This window comes from Cricetulus griseus, chromosome 8, assembly GCF_003668045.3.
Source record: "Cricetulus griseus strain 17A/GY chromosome 8, alternate assembly CriGri-PICRH-1.0, whole genome shotgun sequence".
NCBI lineage: Eukaryota > Metazoa > Chordata > Mammalia > Rodentia > Cricetidae > Cricetulus > Cricetulus griseus.
This window is the reverse complement of record NC_048601.1, coordinates 58,792,786-58,813,970: the sequence shown is the minus strand read 5'-3', so window position 1 is coordinate 58,813,970 and position 21,185 is coordinate 58,792,786. Positions and strand designations below refer to the sequence as shown.

At 40.0% G+C, this 21,185-nt stretch overlaps 1 protein-coding gene across 1 annotated transcript in view; it reads right to left on the bottom strand.

Annotated features, from left to right (window-relative positions):
* Positions 1–7,602: 7,602 nt before the first annotated feature.
* Positions 7,603–21,185, bottom strand: part of LOC103159270 (glutamine--fructose-6-phosphate aminotransferase [isomerizing] 1) — a gene marked incomplete in the record, with an annotated part of 35,966 nt that continues 22,383 nt past the window's right edge. The window contains 9 exon segments of the mRNA XM_035449040.1: positions 7,603–7,647; positions 8,321–8,527; positions 9,181–9,348; positions 10,226–10,292; positions 10,294–10,319; positions 16,301–16,458; positions 16,877–16,997; positions 19,198–19,274; positions 20,192–20,355. Of these exon segments, the coding sequence (XP_035304931.1) occupies positions 7,603–7,647; positions 8,321–8,527; positions 9,181–9,348; positions 10,226–10,292; positions 10,294–10,319; positions 16,301–16,458; positions 16,877–16,997; positions 19,198–19,274; positions 20,192–20,355 (1,033 nt within the window).

Here is a 21,185-nt window from a genome sequence, read left to right as displayed (position 1 = left end):
CTCTCTTCTCTCTCTCTCTCTCTGTCTCTCTCTAAGTAGAGATACACACACACACACACACACACACACACACACACACACACACACACACACACCTGAATCAGGGACTCCCTGTGTGGTCCTTGAAGTCGTGGAGCTCTCTGTGTAGACTAGTCTGGTCTCAAACTCATAGATCTGCCTGCCTCTGCCTCCTGAGTGCTGGAATTAAAGGCAAGCAACACCATCACTCAGCCACAACTAATGTTTTTTGGGTGGGCTCTAGGGTTCAGACTCAACAGGGCAAGAAGGTCACTGACTGGGCTGTCTGACTAAGCACCACACTCCTTTTTTTCTGTATTGTATTTTGTTTTGTGACAAGTTCTCATTTACCCCAGATCGCCATGAACACATTATAGTCTGGAAGATACTTCTACTCCTTTTGTAAATCAGATAATAAAAATCCCAAGAGACTAGTGAAAATAATAGGTTTTCAATATACAATTCTGCAAAATGGGACTCCAGCACAGAGAAAAGTCATAAGTGACCAAAGTGGGGCTGGGCATTGGTGGCACATGCCTTTAATCCCAGCACCCAGGAGGCAGGGACAGGCAGATCTCTGTGAGTTTGAGGACAGTGTGGTCTACAAGAGTGAGTTCCAGGACACAGAGTTACCCGGTCTTGAAAATTAAAACAAATGGCCAAGGTGCTGATTTGGCACCAGACAGTGGTTTTTTAAAAACATATTGAGAGATATTCCTGTTCTCTCCTGTAGGCTTGTAGGACTTGCATTCCCTTAATTCCCTATATCATTTGCCTAGGACAAAATCCTCATCCAATAAATAATTTGGGACTTGAATCTGGCCCTTTCTGATTGCCAGATTCTCTAATCTGAACCAGCTAAATTGATGAGAACAGCATTTATAACTTTCTGAAACAAAGAAGGGCTAGTGGCTAGCTAGGGAAGAGGGTCTAGGAGCAGCCTGCTTATCTGACACTGTGATCAACTCTAGCTCACCTCATGCTGAGAATGGACTGTAATAAACTCTTTCTTATACTCTTTATTCTTCTCTGCTCTCCCCCAAGTGCTGGGTCTACAAGTACATACAACCACTTCCGTAGGAGTTTTAGGTTATCATTTGACATTACAATGTGGTTTAATACTTTCAAGACATGGGCTTATGGACTAAGGTTGCTGTATGAAGCTCCCAAGGAATCAAGGTGTGCTTTTACTGTTAGAAGGGTCATCATCTTGTTTATGAGATTGTTGTTATCATTGGATTTCTTTTCCTGCGTCCTCTCCAATTTCTCCTGGGAGAGCTGCTGTGCTCTTCCAGAGAAAGCCTCTGTCAGCAGAGTGCAAGGGGACCCCAAATCTACACAGGCAAGGAAAAATTTGACCCATGGCTCTCAGTGGTCGTTCCCTGGTATGCCCTGCATGAATGAAGACAAACCAACCTGGTGGAGGAAGCTGGTTCTGCAACAGGGTGTAAATCCAAGACATAAGGTCCCAGGAAGGAGTTGAGCTTGTAGGAATGGCTGTAGTGGAATCAGCCTGCTCTGCCAAGGGAACTGGCATTTCCTGCCGGGTCTTGACTGGTGACTATTGGTTGCTTTCTTCTCCCAGACACTGGTGGATGCTTATCTGCCCTTGCTACCCTGTGGCAAGTATAGCCACTGCCCTGTACCAGTTTAGTAGCTGTGTGCTCCAGTGAGCTCTAGGCATGGAGGAAGTCATATTTTCAATTACACACCCATACTTCATAGTCAAAATATCCCGAATAAGGAACACTGTTCAATCTAGGCATTCTCTCTGACAGAATTCCTGGGTGAGCCTTGATTTTTGAGTCCCAGGATTAACACCCAGTTCACAAGTGAGCCCTTCAGTCTTGGAAATAACTTGTTATGCTCATAGTCACTCAAGAGAATGGCAAGCTCCCACATTACATGCTCACTTCCTGTAAGCAGCAGCTGGGAAGACCACTCACAGTGTGCTAACTTCCCTCTGCTTTAGCAGTGTATTGTTAGTAACTGAAAAGGAGAGACTAATTTACCTTCAGACCTCTGCTGTGTCCCCTCATCCTGGCAGCTGAAGAATTATTGTGCTCTCAGTGCCATCCCTGGGAAAGGAGACTCTAACTTTTAGGACTTCCTGGCTCTCATAAGTGCTCAGTAAAACCAAGATGCAATTGAGGCAAATTTAGAGAAAGCGTGTTTTATATCAAAACCATGGGGAGAAGGTGAGGAGGTACATGATCCTTCTAGCAGAGAGGAGAGGAGATAGAAGAAAAGACCAGAGGAAGAACAAAGCCATAGGTTGAGTGTTGCTGGAGTTTTTTTGTCCCAGCAGGTCCTGCCGCCCTTCTCAGCACCAAATAAGCACACAGATGCTGTATTAATTATTAAACTGTTGGCCGATGGCTAGGGCTTCTTACTGGATAGCCCTGTCTTAATTATTAACCCATTTCTATAAATCTGTGTATTTCCACGTGGTCTTATCCTACCAGAGAAGGATCCAGACCTATTACTCCTTCCACTTCATGGCATCTGTCTGTGTTCCCTCTGTCTACATTTCCCAGAAATCTCCTTGTCACCTAGTCCTGCCTATCTTCCTGCCTCTATTGGACAAAGTGTTTTATTCATTAACCAATAAGAGAAGCATATATACAGAAGGACATACCCCATCAGTTGAGCTGTGTGTGTGTGGCTCAACTATACCATCTGTAAGCACTGCAGCTTGGATGCAAAGTTATTCTAGCACTAGGGAGTCAAATACTGAGTGTTAACAGCTCGGATAGAAAAGTATTCTGGTACTCTGTAGCCAGGGAATACTACAGGTCACAGCAAGCTTATTCTGGCACTTGGTAACCAAAGAATGCAGAGGTCATAGCAAGCATAACAGCTTATAGCCCAGTTCCAGGGAAAGGCTTCCCCAGTGTGGTAGCTCTGCTCCAGCAGGAGAGGGTTTCCCCAGCTAAGTTGTTATAGTGCAGTTCGGCTCAAGTCCTCTAACTGTAATAACTCTGCTTCACTAGGGTAAGGTTGCCCTGCTCTGTTCTTCTCTCCTCTGCTCCATTCGGATGAAGGAAGGTCTCACCCAAACCTCATTCAAGAGATTGATTGGGAGGGAAGAATCCAGGAGAGAGGTGTTGGGTTAGGGTTAGGGTTGTCTCTACCAGGGTGTAAGAAGACAACCACAGGGATTATATAGGGCTTCTTAGAGTGGAGTTTTTTCAGGGTGAGGATGGCCAGATTTCAATTCTGAGCTCAGATTGGTTAGATCTCATGCTCAGGGATTGGTTGGTTTTCTGCTCAGGCTCAGGGTTAGATTTATCTCTGGTTTCAAGGCCAAAGTGTTTTTCTTCACTGGTCTTTTTTAGCCTTATGGCTCTAATTTTAGAGCCCAGGCATATTTCTTTCACTGGTCTGATTCTAGGGACAAATTGTTTGGTTTCAGGGTCAGGGTGCATTTCTTTGGCTCTGCTCAGAGTGTGTTTGTTAGCTGGCCCTTTTTCCCTACACCATCTACTTTGGCAGCCATCCTGGGGACACATCAGCATGGATCTACTGTTCCCAGCTTCATAACAGACATGTATCATGAGCCAAGGCCAGGCCAGGTATGAGAGCAATACTCCCTTCACTCCTCCTGCTCTTGCAGCGGCTAACGTAGTTTTCAATTTCTGATCAAATTATTGTTTTAAAAATGTAAAGTATTATGTAAAAGTATATGTATGGGATGTGATATCAGAGTTTTCTCTAATGATTCTTCATAAAACAACTGGGAAGCTAGGGTACAGACATGTGGTTCTGGATATCAGCACAATCATTTATTTTTTAAAACAATAGATGTGAAATGAGCAGTATTTCCTAACAATGAAAGTAAAACACTGGCTCTATTTAAGATGAATTTTAAAACAGTACATGCATGTGTGTTTCAAACATGGGCAAATCCTCCAAAATGAAATACTATGGGTTTTGCCCTAGCCTGAGGGCCCAGGGTACCATCCCAAGTCCTACCAAAAAGGAGTACACACAGCAAGGTTTTGGGTAATTTATTCAGAGTTCCGGTATAGTCGCTGGATTTAACAGGACATGAGAATGAAATAACCATCTGGCTCAGAAAACTAAACATTCATTTAAAAGAATACAAAATCAAAACAGAGCAATGATTATTCTAACCCCCCAATCCCAGAGAAGTATAATTTAAACAAATATCAATACTTTATTAAAGGAAAAAATTGCTTAATTATGGACATTAGTATTTGAAGCCATTGTTGTCAGTTTTATTATGTCCCTATCCCAACTCTGAGGATGTTTAAATTAATCAAGCTATGAAGATATTGAAATACTTATTAAGAATCTTTAAATATAGTGAGAAAGACCAAAATATATGTTAAAACTTTTAAACTTGAGATAAACAAAGTCATGAGAAATTCATCTCCAAGTTTAAAATACCGTTGTATTCTTGGAGACACAACTCACCAAACATGGACGTCATGAACAAAATTCTCTTTACCATTCCCTTCCATTTCTTTGGCCTTCCTAAATTCAATGTGAATTATATATTCTTTTTCAATAAACATTTTCCAACGACATTCTGCTTTTATTTTTTTTTAGAAAAATCATACCAGTTATATTATATAATAAACAGGTCACCTTAGTTTTTTTTATTGCTATAGAATAACCTAATTGTAAAAAAAGATAAAAAGTCTGACCCCCAAAACTGAAAGTGTGTTAGTTAAAGATCAGCTAGTTTCTTTCTCTAAAGAATGACAAAAATGACTTTCAGATGAATATTACAAGGGACCAAAAATGGGCTCCTTTTCTCTCATCTTCAGAACTACTCAGGTAAGAGCCCTGGATTCAAATGGAGATGATCGTATCATGACAGAAACGACCGGCTACACAGAAAAGTTCATGTTAGCTTTCTGAAACAGCCTCCTGCACAGTACCCTGTGATGTCCTTCTGAGGAGCAGGAACACACAATGGCTTAATATCTTGGCATATTATTAACTGCTATTCTTTATAGTACCGTAGATCCATGTATCTATTGTAGACAGACTGGGGCAATTGCTTATGAACATGTTCCAAAATGTGGACCACTGTTTAAGTAAACAAATCGATTCACAGGATTGACCACCACCTCAGTCCAACTCTATCATTCCACTCTCCCACTTGAGCTTTTCACAATAAACATGTCCACCAGGGACAACCAGAACTGCCCTGAAGATTTGGCTCTGCTGCCCAGCATAGCAACCTGCTCACAGCAGGTGTCCATTATACACAGCTGCTGACACAGTCACAAACTAAGTGTAAATAGTGCACTTTCTATAGCCTTTTTATTCCTATGGCATAAAGGCTTTTCTTTTCTCAAGCTGAATTCCCTGTAACCATTACCTGGGCCATGTGTCAGTCCTCCCTGTCTAGCAAAGGCCCCTAGGAAATAATATATGTGCGAACTTAAACTTTAAACACACTACAAAAAAGAACTTTCATAGAAAGTTTCCCCTTGTTGTGAAAAATTAAATTTCTGTGTCCTGTATTATACCAATTTTAACTAGACCTACTCATTCACTCAGTAGCTTGCCTCACTAAAACATCAGGATGTTAAGAATTAATTTTAATAAAAGAATTTAAATGCAATACATTAACCAGGGTAAGAAAGCAAAATGGGATAGGGAAGAAAATAATATTTGTTAAGGAAATACTGCTCTGGTCGTCATTTGGACTTTTGACTATTTAGTCTTTAGGATTTGTCCTGGCTTGGAGTGTGTATGGAAGGGAAACTGGTGAATGGGTTCAAAATCAGAGCCAGACAAAAGAAAGTTCTGATGTTCCATTACATAGAGGGTGATAGCAAAACTGATGACCAAAGAATACTGTGGTGATCATTTCACAATGTCTCAGCGTACCAACGCCACCCTGTACTCCAGAACAACACATGGGAGAAGAAAAAAAAAAACACCAATAACACACCCAAAGGATTGTGAGTAGCCATGCTATTACATCAAACATAAGAAATGACATTACACACATGCTGAACTAACATGAAATCTTGGAAATAATTAGAACAGAGAAACATAACTAAAGCAGCTACAAGGGATAGAAACTGTGGCCCTGTCTTATATATTTAAAACTCAGATTTCCAGTCTCCATCAATGTGAGTGAAGCCACATAAATTCTGTCGTCAACTCACCTTCACAAGAAGCCTATACTTCTGTCACAGCATGAACTGCTTAACATCAAGTTCCAACACAAAGAGTAAGCTACCAACTCCACTACTGCACTTTCCCAGTGTAAAAGTGAAAGTTTTGGATGAAATGGACCTAACCTGAACAAAACACACTTTCCTAGAGCTCACATGATCTGACCCAAATATCTCTGAGAAGAAATTATTCCACACATTTTGGGGTGTAAACTAATGTTCTATTTTAAATACTTTATCCCAATACTTGACTTCCATTTCGGATACAATCAGCATGAATGCATGTCAATATCACTTATTTTTATATTACAATCATTCCTAAAAAGGAGTCAAGACAACACAAGGTAAAACATCTAGAAGGCAACTGTAAATTTCATGTCATTCCACAGTGGGAAGTATGTGATGTTCTAAGCCTCACCTATCCCATCCACTGAAGACCAAATGGCCAGTGAAAGTGTGCAAATCTCACAAGTAATCAAAAAGAACTTCCAAACTCACACGAGGAGATGTTTTCTGCAACAAGACAGGGAAGGAAGGGAAAAGGAACCTGCAGGAAACTCCTGGGACAAAGCTCAAGAGAGAATTGAACATGCCAATGCCAATTTGAGATGCTTGATAGCAACTCTGTGCTGTGATTTCAAAGGAGACAAAGTATGTCAATCAACAGTATTTTTTCCTAATTAAACTCTACAGTTTCAAGGAAACGTGAACTACTCTTAGGAGATGAAAAACCAAGGAGTAGGATGCCCATGTCCTGTCTTCAAATGTCCAGTCACACTGGCAGTACAGATTTGCAGTGCTACAAAACTGCATGGTCTTCTATTCAAGTGTGGAAGACACAAATGCACTGTAACAACCTGCCTACTGAATCCTCTCTACCTAGAGATGACAGTCATGTTTAAACTAACTTAACTAAACTGAGATACAAATCTCACCAGGTTTTTTAGATGTATAGTTTGATTTTAAAAACAAGCTTCAAAATAAACCATAGCATCTTCTACTTACAAATAATGTAGCAAAGCCTTCAGCAGGTATCTAGAAACTAGCACACACTGGCTTTTGACTTTGAGTCTTTCATCAGTCTGATTCCATCATGGCATGGTAAAACAACAAACATCTCAAAAACTCAACAATCCGCCTTGATTGGAGTGGAGGACCTAGACATTCATTATCCAGTTCTTTAAACAACACCACAGCTAAAATCTCTGATTTAAGTTTATATTTAAATTCTATTAATCGAACTCTCCCATGTATTATTGAAAATGAGGCAATTGCACAAAAATCATTGAGTGGGGTAATTATAAAGGATATATAAATAAGAATTTACTAGAAAAGGCTTTCAGGAGGCAACAGTTTAAATCAAAATTTAAATACAAAAGGTATCTTATGTTGCTTAACTGTCTTAAGTTTCAGATGCCTTTTACTCTACAGTTACAGATTTAGCAAGATTCCATGGGAAATCAACCTGCAAAAAAGAGAATTATATTAGAAAATAGAACCACATAAATGTATCTTGGAAAATAACTGAAAAACAATAGAGGAAGGTGGTAACATATACAGGAAGAGCTCCCTCAATCCCTCTATGGAAGTGAACCTCACAAGGAACGCTGGAAATGCAACAGGATATTTTGGTTCCCACAATAGCAAGAAGACTAACACGGCTACATGTCCTGCAGCCCTCATGGTGGGGGAGATCCAAACATAGACTTGTTCCACCCCAAAATTCCAATCACTTCCTTGTAAGAAAACAGCCCCTGGCTCCAGTCAGTCTCAGGCTTGGAATAAACACCAAGGTTTCTTTAAGTCCTAGGGTAAGAAGAAACCAATAAAAACTAAAAACTGGGCTGTGAGAGGATACAGGTGTAACATAGATGCAATAGAGTTTCAAGTGCTACTGTGAAAAAGTTGGGAGGGCCCGGTGAGACAGAGAAAGCAAAGGTGTTTGCTACCAAACCTGAGCTCAATCCTTAGGACCCACATGGTGGAAGGAGAGAATCAATTCCTACAAGTTGTCCCCTGACCTCCACCCACAAACATAACACATGTATACACACAAACAAGACAAATAAATAAATAAATAAATAAATAAATAAATAAATATTGTTTTAAAAGTTGGGACTAACTGTACCAAGATGTACCCTAGTCAAAAGCCACCCCATAGTTCTACAGAGGTGGTCACTCACATCGTAGCCTCTCAACACAGCCAGATGGAAAGCCAGCAGCTGTAAGGGAATCACACTGAGAATGCCCTGCAAGCAGTCCACTGAGTGGGGCACCTTGATTGTCCTTTTTGTGTTCTTAATGGTCTCAGTGTCCTCCTTATCACAGATCACGACAGGGCACCCCTGGGAAGGAAAACACATGCAGACACAATCACCAAGAAGTACATGCTGAACAAGTGGGCATGTGCTCCAGGCTTCATGACACACAGACATGCTCTAACTGATCTCGAAGACAGAGGAAGAAACAGGTTATGTAGAACTCAGTAGCCTTTTTCAAAAAATTTACACAAGAAACAACAAGCTTAGTACTTTAATACAAGTCCACATTCTTTGAAGTTCAAGTTTATTTCCAATACACTGTGCTTAGGGAGAAATATCTTCTGAAATTAAAATATAAACCAGCTGATGGGGAGGGGGAGAATATAAGCACTCATGTTTGTGTGAACTCTAAACAAAAGGGTTTCTTTTGAAGGAAATAATAATGTTAAGGAAGAAAGAAAGAGCATTATGTTAACTGACAGAAGGAAGAATCTGGAGACTAGGGCCTAGTGTGGGTTTAGTTCTTATGAGAGCAATGATTGAGGTCAGGTATCATCAAAATCTGAGCATCTGGCTCCCTGTACATAAACGGCAAATCAAAGGCATATATAAATGACAAGCAAGCATGTTTTGTAGTTATCTACCAGGCCCTGGTACATTATCTTAGTATAAATTCACCTTTGTTTAGGTAACTCCACTCCAAGACCTTTAGGCTATCCTCACAACACTTGACCTACCTGCTGTGCAACCACTTGCTGTAGAGCGTTCTGGCACTTGGCGTAAGTGTGGTATCGCATGATGATCATGATGACAGGCATCAACTTGTCCAGCAAGGCCAGAGACCCGTGCTTTAGCTCCCCAGCAAGGATGCCTTCAGAGTGCATGTAAGTAATCTCCTTGATTTTCTATCATGAAAGAACCAGGCAAGTCTTTAGCTCATTTCCCAAAATCCCACTTTCAAGCAAGTATTACACAAAGCATCTGAGATGGTCAGGTCTACTGAGAAGTATTCAAGGGCTACTGATTGTCCCTATAGCTAACAAATTAACTAATCATTACTTCCAAGATACCAACAAGCAGTGCTGAAGCACAACAAGAGTATTCGTAAGGATTCCCGATTATCAAGAGCAGTCATGCTGTGCCTTATATTTCACTTTAACTTCTTATCTGATGAACCTTAAGTCTGTTGTTCATAATTCAATAGCATGTACACCCAACTTAAGATTGCAACCCCAAGTTACCATGTAAACACTCTTCTTGGCTTTCACTTTTCAATTAAGTTCTGTGGCATCTTCTTAAGGTAAACAAACCTCAATAAACACATATGGAGATACTTTAAACATTCTACCTATTTCAATTCATTTATTCTACAAGTATGTGAGAAGTCAGCAAGATAAGGATGCTTGCCACCAAGCCTGACAATCCAAGTTCAATATCCAGGATTCAAATGGTTGCAAGGAGAAAATTGACTCCAGCGTAGTCTGTCCCCTGTTTACACACATGCACTGTATCATGCCACCTCTCCCATGTGTATACACACACACACACACACACACACACACACACACACACACACACAGACTCTCTCTCTCTCTCTCTCTCTCTCTCTCTCTCTCTCTCTCTCTCTCTCTCTCTTTCTCTCTGAATGGCAAGGCTCAGTTATATGTTGATTGCCTGGCTCTCTGTGGGTTGAGTCCTTAGCATTGCAGAATAAATGAAAGTATTATGTTCCCTGTCCCTAAGTCATTAGAGTAAAATCAACTTGTAAGTGAGAAAACGCACCAGGGCTCCTTCAAGCCATGTAGCATAGTGATAGCCTCGTCCCTTTATCAGGAATGACTTCTGTTGCCAGCTTCTGAATTTCATCATCCATGCTCTACCTCCTTAATCAAGTCTGTTAAGATTAAGATTAGCCCAGACTCTGAAAAAAAGAGAAATACACTGAACAGATAAAGTAACAAAGTGGTCAGTATTTCCTTTCTTCTGTAGTATCAGCATGAAATTCTCTTAACACATGGAGGTAAAAGTGGAAAGATCTTCTTAACTATGCAACTACAAACCACAGCTTCAAGAGTAAGATGAGAACTTCATCTATTATTCTACAGCAAACGTACAGAAAATAAAATACAGAGCCTTAGTTTTAAGAGGTTGTGACAGAAGCTGCTTCCTGTGACACAGTTAGGGAGAGAAGTCAGAATTAAAAAGCAAAAAAAAGACTGAAGGGATAGAGATGTAGTTAGTTCAGTTGCTAGACTGCTTGGCTAGTCTGCACACAGGCTTGGGTTCAATCCCCATATCTGCACAAAATTGGGCATAGTGGGTAACACCTGTAATTCAAGCACCCAGGAGGTAGAGACAGGAGAATCAAGAATTCAAGGTCATCCTCCGCTACATATCAAGTTATAGTCCACCTGGGATATAAGAGACCCACTCTCAAAAATCAGCAACATAACCAAACATAAAAACAAACAAACAAACAAAAGCCCACTATTCCAAACAGAGAGAAGATCTTCAAAACACAAAGGATCAGAAAAGCCACGAGGCAAAAAGTAACCAAATGGAGCACAACTCAAGACCCATGGCTCCCATATTGGGAGAAGGAAAACAGAAATTTCATCCAAAGGGTAAGACGGACAGCACTGAAGAAGAGATGAGAAATCCTACCCACAGGACAAACTAAAGCCCTCAAAAGCCTCAAGACAGGTCCCAGTCTGTACAGTGAATCCTCCAGCAATGGGGTTCCATTCTTTCACTCTCTATGGCCAGACACCATCTTAGAAAGAAACTATTCTTAAAACTGCACTAATCAGAGCTGGAGAAATAGCTTACTGGCTAAGAGCACTGACTGCTCTTCCAGAGGACCCAGGTTCAAGTCCCAGCACTCACACAACGGCTCACAACTATCTATACCTCCAGTTCTAAGGGATCCTGTCCTCTTCTGGCCTCTATAGGAACCTGCATGCATGTGGTGCATAGACATACATACAGGAAAAATACCTACACACATAAAATAATTAATGTAAAAACTGTACTACTCTAGGCCTAAGACTAGAACAAGTCAAAGAGCTGGAGCTCAAGGAGCCACACACTGGTAGGAGACAGCTGCAGAGGGAGGGGACAGACTCTGACAAGACAAAAATACAGGCAGCAGAGGCTTAGCCCAGTTAAGTATGTGGGAAGGTAGCACTGTTCTAGGTACCCAGAAATAATTCTGGAGTGGATAAGCCTGAGCCAGCTCTCTGCTGGTCACTGCTATGGAGTTCAGGAACTCTCAAGTTCTAGCACAGTGGTTCTCAACCTGTGGGTTATGACCCCTTGGGGGTCAAAGGACCCTTTCATAGAGGTTGTTGCCTAAGACCATCGGAAACACAGAGATTTGTATTACAATTCATAACAACAGCAAAATTACAGTTACGAAGTAGAAACAAAAATAATTTTATGCTTGAGGCCACTATAACATGAGGAACTGCATGAAAGGGTTCCAGCACTAGGAAGGTTGAGAACCACTGCTCTAGCAGAACATAAAAAGCACAAAAGATTCCAACTATCCAAAGCCATCCTAAGCAGAAAGGGTAATACAGGAGGCTTCATAACACCCAACTTCTTTGACTATACTACAGTGACAAAAACTGTTTCCATGTGGCACTGACATAAACCCAACAAGTAGACCAACAGAATAAAGGACCCAGGGATAGACCACTTGCTTACGGACACCATTTCTAACAAAAATTTGGACCAAAACCACCTATGACGAAAAATTACCTCTTCAATATCCAAACATGGATATGGACATATAAATAAAGTTAGATTCATTATTATTCACCTTGAAATTACTGGAGAAAAACGTATTGTGAGAATATCTCAAGATACTGGCAAGGGCAAAGACAAAGACTCCCTCAAAAGGACTCCCACTAATAGAGGAAATGATCACAAAACTGACAAATAGGACTGCATGAAATTTAAATTTCCTCAGCTTTGCACAGTGCAGTATGGCAGCTGATGAGGTTTATCCAGAGTGTGACTATTGCTAATTAAGAAACTTCTGCACAGCAAAAAAAAAATTAACAGGGTGAAGAAACAGTCTATGAAATGGAATCTTTGCCAACTGTGATCCAATAGATGATTATTTATAGTCTATAAAGCACTCCAGGGCTGGGGATGTGGCTCTGGTGTTAGAATGTTTGTCTAACACACACAAAGCCTTAGGCGCAATCCCTAGCACTGCATAAACCAGGCATGAAGACACGCCTGTAATATCAGCATCCAGGAGGTAGAAGTAGGAGAATTAGAGGTTCAAGGTCCCACCGGGCATGGTGGCACACTCCTTTAATGCCAGCACTCAGGATTCCGAGGCATGCGGACCTCTGTGAGTTCCAGGACAGCCAGAACTACACAGTAAAACTCTGTTTCAAACAACAACAACAACAACAAAGGAGAAAAAAAGTTCAAGTTTGAGGCCAATCTCAGATATGTGAGACACTGTCTCAAAACAAAGAAAAACCAAAAAAGAAAGAAAAAGAAAAGAAAGCTATTATTGTCCATGCTAGAAAAGTTATATTTTAAAACACTGATAAAATGAGTATCATAATTTATACCTGGCAGCTGCTTCAATCCAAGCAGGATCTCTTTACGCCTCTCTTGCATGGAGATTCTGTCATCACACAGCATGAGGGCAAACATCACAAGGGACACAAACCACAGACATCAAAAATTAATTCCAGGGCATTTTAAGAACCTGGAAAAAAGATGAAAATTAATCCCAATCCTTCACAGTATACACTGTTCATCTTTTAAAAGCAACACTGTTGATGCTGACCTGGCTCAGTGTCTTTTCTTAATCACAGACACTGAACACTTGTGTCTCTCATAAAACACGAGTGTGTATGAGCCTCGCACAGCGCTCATAGGAAGGGGAAAGAAGAGACTGAAGGAAGGCACAGATATCTGACTATTCCAGTGAGGAGAAAGGACAGGCTCCTGACACCAGAGATCTCTGGATAGCTATAAAATGCCCCACCCCTGCTCCTTAACCTTTGCCCACTGGCTGTTCCTCATTTTCACTTTTTTTTTTTCTTTTTCTTTTTAAGATAAGGTTATTCTCCATATGCTGGGTTAGATTCAAAGTAATCTTCTTGCCTCAGTCTCCCAAGTGCAAAAAGTAGAGGTGTGAGCTACCACATTTAGCTCATCTCACTTGCATTAGAGTTATAGAAAGAGGGCACCTTGGGGCAAGATTTTATATGTGCATGTGGAAGCAAGAGGTCAGCCTTAGGTGTTCCTCGGGAGCTGCCCACTTTGGTTTTGTTGAGATAGTCTCTCATTTGGGACCTAGGGCTCACCGATAACGCTACACTGGAAGGACCATCAAGCCCTAGGGATCCACCCATCTTCATTTCCCCAGTACTGAGTTGATAAACACACACCACTGGGTACTGCTGCTTACACAGGTGCTGGATCTTAACTCAAGCTTGAGGGTCAAACACTGTCCAGAGTTATCCTCTGCATAGGTCCTCATTATTACCTTTTTAACAAACAAAAACAACTAAAAACTACAGCAAATCTAAATATATGTAAGTAAATAAAAATTAAGCACCTGCATATCTATGAAGACATATCTGTATTTATAATTTACATTTACTTTTGGGGTTCATGCATGCCACAGAGCATAGATGGAGGCCAGAGGACAACCTCTAGGAGTCAGTTCTCTCCTTCTACTCTGGGGTTCACACTTAAGTTGTCAGGCTTGGCAGCAAGTACCTTTATTCACTTAGCTACCTTGCTGGACCCAGGTTTTCTTTCTTTATATTAAGTATGCAACAATATATTTTCAATCAAAGAAAGTTAATTATGAAGCTGAGTATGTTTGCTCACATGGTGGTACACACCCATAATACCAAAACTTGGAAGGCAGGACCAGGAGGATTACGAACTCAAGACCCTCCTTAGCTACAGAACAAGCTCAAGGTTAGCCTGACACACATGAAACCCTGTCTGAAAAAACATTGAATTAAAACAATTTTGTTCAAAGGACTGCAGAACCTGGAAAAGCTGTTGCTGCTATTGATGCATAACACATTGCCATTATTGCTATTTTTATATAAATAAATATATATTTGCTATTTGAAACTCAAATATGTGATGAATACAAGGTGTTTCAGTGAGTGCTCACCTGTGCATGCAAATTTGATTTCATCTTTAGTAAGTAGTAAAGTTATATGGTTGCCAAAAAAAAGTGACACACTAGAAGACAAATGTCACACAATTTCAATTTTATGTGTAACCTAGAAATGATGAACTTATGGGAACAGAGAGCAGAATTGTGGCTATTAGGCTTCACTGTGGGTATTTTAACAATGGGGAAACGATTGGTTTAAGGATAGAAAACTGCAGTTGGACAAGAGGCATGGACTCTGTGAAGTCTTGAGGTCTACTGAGAGCATGAAAAATATGGTTGATAACAATATTCTATATTTTAAAAGTTGTGAGATAGTATACTTTAAGTGTTCAAAACAAAAATGATGAATATGTGTGATATAACATGTACCTTCATCAAACTGTGGAAAAAGATTAACAGTGGAAAGTAGGCGATGGGTAAATGGGTGTTAAATCATTATAACTGTTACATAAATGAAAACCCTCATAGTAAAATTATGGAGGAAATTGAAGATCTCATAAAGTAAATAATTAAGAATTTGTTTTTAAAGTACATCTCTTGCAAGTCATCATCCGGTATGTAACCTATACATGCTAAAGTGTAGTGGATCATGATGTGCTGTGGATAAGGATAAGGAACCCTGTGTTCCCACACCTGATCAGAGCTGTCTAAACACTACTACAAACAGCTAGCTTTTCATTCCCCCACAGGACGGACCTAAACACAAGCATCTTACATATTTTAATCACCATATGGCAAAATCCACATTTCAACGATGTGTAAAATACAGTAATATCAAGACTCTCACTTAAAACCAAAAGAATCAGAGTTTTTAACATAAGAATCATAAATTTTCTACAAGATTTGAGGATTAAAGCCTAAACCACTGATACATACAGATGCAATATCTAAATAGAAACAGATACTGTCCTGTAATATCTACTTTTAAAACTTAAAACTATATGTATTTTATTGATTTGACTGTGTGGGGAAGGGAGAAATGTGCACTGTGAGCGTGCAGGAATATATCCATGCATGAACAAAGGTGAGCAGGCCATAGGTACCCTGTTCTACCACTCTGACTTACTGAGACATTGAATCTGGAGCTAGGTGGGTGGCTAACAAGCTCCAGGATCCTCTTGTCTCCACACGCCCACCTCATAACCACAGCAACAGATCACAGGCAGACATGATCAGGCTTTTTACATGGGTGCTAAGGGTTTGAACTCAGGTCTCAAGATTATACAGCAAGCATTCTTAAACAACGAACATCTACTCATCCCCCAATCATCTTTTTTTTATTGTCAATTTTACAAAGTATATTTCTTGTTAAGGTTTTTCAAAAGTAGCGTCATATTCTGACATAGTTAAGGAAACCAGGAATATATAAATAAAAGAATAAAAACATCAATAACTATTAGGATTAAACTGTCCAATTCTAATTTACTGCTTTTCTAATCCCAACTACACTAGTAACAGGATGGTGTTATGACTGCTTAAGGTTTTTGTGCTTGGAGAGTAGATTGTGCAGGATGAACAAGAAAAGCTAGCAGAAATCTTTTCAAAGCAGACCCCTTAAACACTTGTCATCTGTTAGCTGTAAGACTACAGTTGGGAAAAGAACACATCAGCTGTCCCACAGACCAGCACCCCTCATTAGCAGTATGATTAAGTAACTTATGTGAAAGAAACCAAGGATTTACCTTTGTACTGGCCACGCCAATCTCAGGACCAGCATTAATGTGAACCCCACAATCTGTCTCTCTTGATATAGAACTGCTGACTGTATTTGTTATCCCCACAGTTACGGCTCCTCTCTCCTTACAGTAACGAAGACCCATCAGGGTGTCAGCTGTCTCACCTGTGTAAAATGTGCAAAAGAAACACACAGAGCAGTTTCAGAGCATGCTGTTTTTTACATGAAAAACTGACTGGCTACACTTTAAATGTTATCATTTGTTTTAAATAAAGCATGAGGCATGCTCTTATTAAACTTACAAGATACAGCCAGGCAGGGTGGCATGCTCCTATAATCCCAGGACTTGGGTGGAAGAGACAGGCAGATCACTGAGTTAGAGGCCAGCCTGATATACCTAGTGAGTTCAGGCCAGCCAAGGCTACACGTTGAGACCCAATCTCAAACAACAACCATACATTTACAAGATATGGGGTTCATCAAAATACCAGTTTAAGTATCAGTTTTTACAAGATAGCTAGAATTATTAAGAAAATTGACTTTCAATGACATTTTTTCCCCTTTGAGTCTAAAATGAACATACCTGATTGACTAATGAAAAAGCAAACATCATCTCGAAAGACTGGAGTGTTTCTATCCAAGAAGTCACTAGCAAGCTCCACCATCACCAGCAACTCTGTCAGCTCCTCCAGACCCTGACGTGTCTACAGAAGAAAGAGAACACACTCTGCCGTCAGACATTCTTTTTCATTGAACTTCTTTGGTCTTAATGTACAGTTTCTACTTTTCTGACTATAAAAATAACACACAGGCTAGAGGTATAGCTCAGTGGTGAGCACTTGCCTAGCATGCACAAGTCCAACCCCATCACCGGTTCCAACCCCATCACTGCCAAAAGAAAAGCAAGGCATAAATTTGGAAAACATTAAGTAATATAAATTAAAGAACAAAAAAGTAAAAGAATTCAATATCTGACTACTCAAGAGATAAGCATTGCTAACACTTTAGTACAAGTCTTTTAAAACAACTTCCAATGCATATGTCCTATTTTGTATTCAAGACTTGTCTGGAACTCACTATGTAGTCCAAGCTGGCCTCAAATTTGCAGTGGGGGAGAGGGGGAGAGGGGGAGAGAGAGAGAGAGAGATTTAAACTAAGACTCTTGCAAAGTGGTCTTTATTCCACAGCTCTGGAATTTTTGCTTGCCCACAAACTGAAACAGAATTGTTTTGTTGTATTTGGTCCACAATGATTGTAATGTGGCAGTTTTTAGCAACATTGCAGCAACATGATAAAAGCAATATTAAGCAACATGAATGCCAAGCATCTGAAAATTAAATGTTCCTACTTTTAATTACTTTTCTGATGGTGTAATTTATTTATCATTATTCATAAATCAGATACTGACACTAGCAAGCTAAATGTTTGCATTAAAATCAATGTAAATAAAAATTTCCCCCTAGATCAATAATGTATTACATTGGAATTTTTATCTTCAAACAAGCAAACCTGGAAATCTACTAGATATAAAAAATTAACATAACTTGCCAGGTGGTGGTGGCCCACACTTTTAATTCCCAACATTCAGCAGGCAGAGGTAAGCAGAACTCTGGGAGTTTGAGGCCAGCCTAGTCTACAGAGTGAGTTCTAGAACAAGTAGGGCTACAAAGAAACCCTGTCTCAAAAAAACAAAAAGAAAAAAATATTAGCTCCCACAGGGTAAGAGATAAATATTTGTGTTACAGCAAATAAAAAATTATTATCATGAAATTTGGAGATCAATCTTAAAGCAGAAACTGAGTGCAAGAGACTTGAGAGTATGCCAGTGTGTAACATACTTCCTTTATAAAGAAACTACAGCTTGATCCAGTTTACTATGAGGCCATGTCCTGTTTCTTTACTGATAACCAATATAAGTCCCTAGCACAGGACTTTCAGCTTTTACACCCTAATTTAACAAAGTCTGGGCTGGAGAGACAGCTTAGTAGTAAAGAGCATCAGCTGCTCTTACAGAGTACTCAGGTCCAGTTCCCAGCTGTCTCAGGGCGACTCACAGCCATCAGTAATTCCAGGAGATCCAAAGCCCTCTTCTGACCTGTAAGGGCACCACGCACACACATGGTGCACAGACATACTTACAGGCAAAACACTTGCACACATAAAATAAATCTAAAAATTCAATAAAAACCAGAAACTAAGTCTGTTAACAAACAGACTTCCTTTCTTTGCAGAAATGTACCCCTGAAGCAAACTCTGCTGAGGCTAACACAGGTCACTGGCCATCTGTTGAGTCTAGTGGGCAATTCTAAGCAAAATAAGCAAACCCCAAAAGTCATATTAAGAGGTTGATGAAGGAGGATCTTAGACCTGGTCTTAACAAAACATCTAATGACGACAAAAAGGTATGCTCAGTGGGATACATAGGCCAGTGCAAAGCCCCTTCCCTCTCTGTTTATGATGTCAATCAAAGGCAGCCTATATGTATATGTAAAGACTTTGTATAACATATCTCTCACCAACAATTATTTCAAGCAACTAGGACCCCCCTCTGTCCCTTTCCTGAAATGTCATGTAAAAAAAAAATTACGCAATAACATGTTTTAACAAAAGACAGTTTTACAAGGCTAAAGCAAGATGGTTCAATAGGTTAAGGTACTTGTCATACAAGCCTGGAAACCTGAAGTGAATCCTCAAAACCCATGTAAAGGCAGAAGGAGAAAACCTACCTCACAGTTGTTCCCTGACTCGCCCATGCATGCCTCTCTACACATATTGTACATGCATATAGTAATAATTTTTAAAGTTGGTGTTACACGGTATGTTACTAAAAATACTACTGATCTGCAGATATTTTGATTCCAACACAACATAACTAAAATGTAAAGAGGCCACTTACTGCCGTACCAGCGTGGTAACTTGTGCCACAGCAATAAGAATCAACAGCTGACACCGCTGGATCTCCGTAATGTGATCTTTTAAACCTCCCAAATTCATTGAAATAGAAATTTGTGTATATAAGGTTATACAATAAAGAAATCATGTTAACTTCCTAGAAACCTCCATAAGTGTTTTTACTCTACATGAAAAATGAACAAGGAAGAAAGTCACTTTTATTTACTTTTATTTACTTAATAGCTAAAATGCATAGTTACACAAAAACAGAAGCATAAGATAATCTTTTATTCAAATTTAAGTTCAGACTCATCAAGCTACCCTTTACTTATGTTGACTTCGAAAATTTGCCGGGTGTAGGTGGTACATGCCTTTAATCCCAGCACTCGGGAGGCAGAGGGAGTTCGAGGCCAGCCTGGTCTCCAGAGCAAGTGCCAGGATAGGCTCCAAAGCTACACAGAGAAACCCTATCTTGAAAAACCAAAAAAAAAAATTTACTTATTTATATAAAAAATATCAGTATATACTTCCTATTATGGACTGTAGTGTGACTCATGGGACTTTGCAGACAGTAGTTATACAATATAATTCCTACACAAGGGGATCAGAAAGGAGAACAAAAACCTAACCGTCAATGGCAGTAAAAATTGATATCAGGTACTGATATCAATGTACATTGATTTCAGGTACTGTTCTAAAGTTTTATACTGATCAGCCTTGTTGATCTTCAACACAACCTTAATGAGATGGAGTCTGTTTTCCCTCTTAAGACACTAGAAGGATGAAGCACAGAGAATACAAGAAGAGTACTGGACAGAGCATGAAACATATTTACCCTTAAAAAGCATCCTTAAACATGTAGTACTAGCTCTTCCTTATAAACTTAAAAACAAACCATTCCTTTTCCTGGGTTGACCATCCACTCATCATATGGAATAATCAAGATAGGAAATAGAATGATTCCTTTCTTTAAGCATCCTAAGTCCAAACACTGCACAATACTCACCCTTCATGATCTGCTGGATTTCCATCTGGAGGGTTTGCACAGCTCGGCCAGGATGGTCTCCTGCAGTTCGTTTAATTCGATGGATAGAAAGACGGCCATCCACCACTGCTGCAACATCGTCATCTTCAAGAAAGATGACACGATTGGTGTGCTCTATCACAGCACTACAAAATGATCATGGAGATGTTATTATCAATAACCAAGGATCACTGTCATCAAGAAAGCTATCATTAGAACACTCAGACCAAGCTCAAACATCAGCTCTCATCTTATACCTCATGTTAACTGCCAATGTCTTCACTTCCTACAGGACCATATTGAAGATTCGGTCATTGTAGAAAAAATAAATAAATAAAGTGGACATCTGCACAGCAATCTAACCAATTAGACAAAATCAGAAGGCATGGCTAACTCCATCTCACCAAAGCCTGTCATTTTAACCCCTACTTGTGAACAGTTCCATTCACTGCCACTGATGAACACAAGCTGCCGCCAGTTCTTTGGCTGGCTTCTGCAGCACCCTCCTAACTACCCACTACTTCTCTTACCTCTCTACCCATTCTCCTCTCCTGCTCAAGTCAAAAGCAAAAGGTAATGCAAATCAAAAACTTTCCTTCACCCATCAAATCACTTTTCAGCTCCCACTGGGATTCACGAAAACTTCAAATTGCCTTGCATATCCCATCAAGCATCCTCTCATTCTCCTGAAGCTGTCTAATGCACATCCCAAACTCTCACAGGTGGCCCATCTGCACAGAGTCAATGTTCTTCTCCCAATACCTCTACATACCTCCTGACTGTCCCTTATCTCAGTTTGGGCTTCATTCCCTTAGAAAAAAAGGGTTAAATGATCTTGTTATGGGCAAGTGTTATCTCCTCCGTTACAGCAGACCACATAGTATTTTTATCTTAACCATTCTCCTGTGGCTAGCATATTGGGTTTCTCAACTAGCATTAAAAGTGAATCTGTGGTGATATATTGTTTATGATCTAA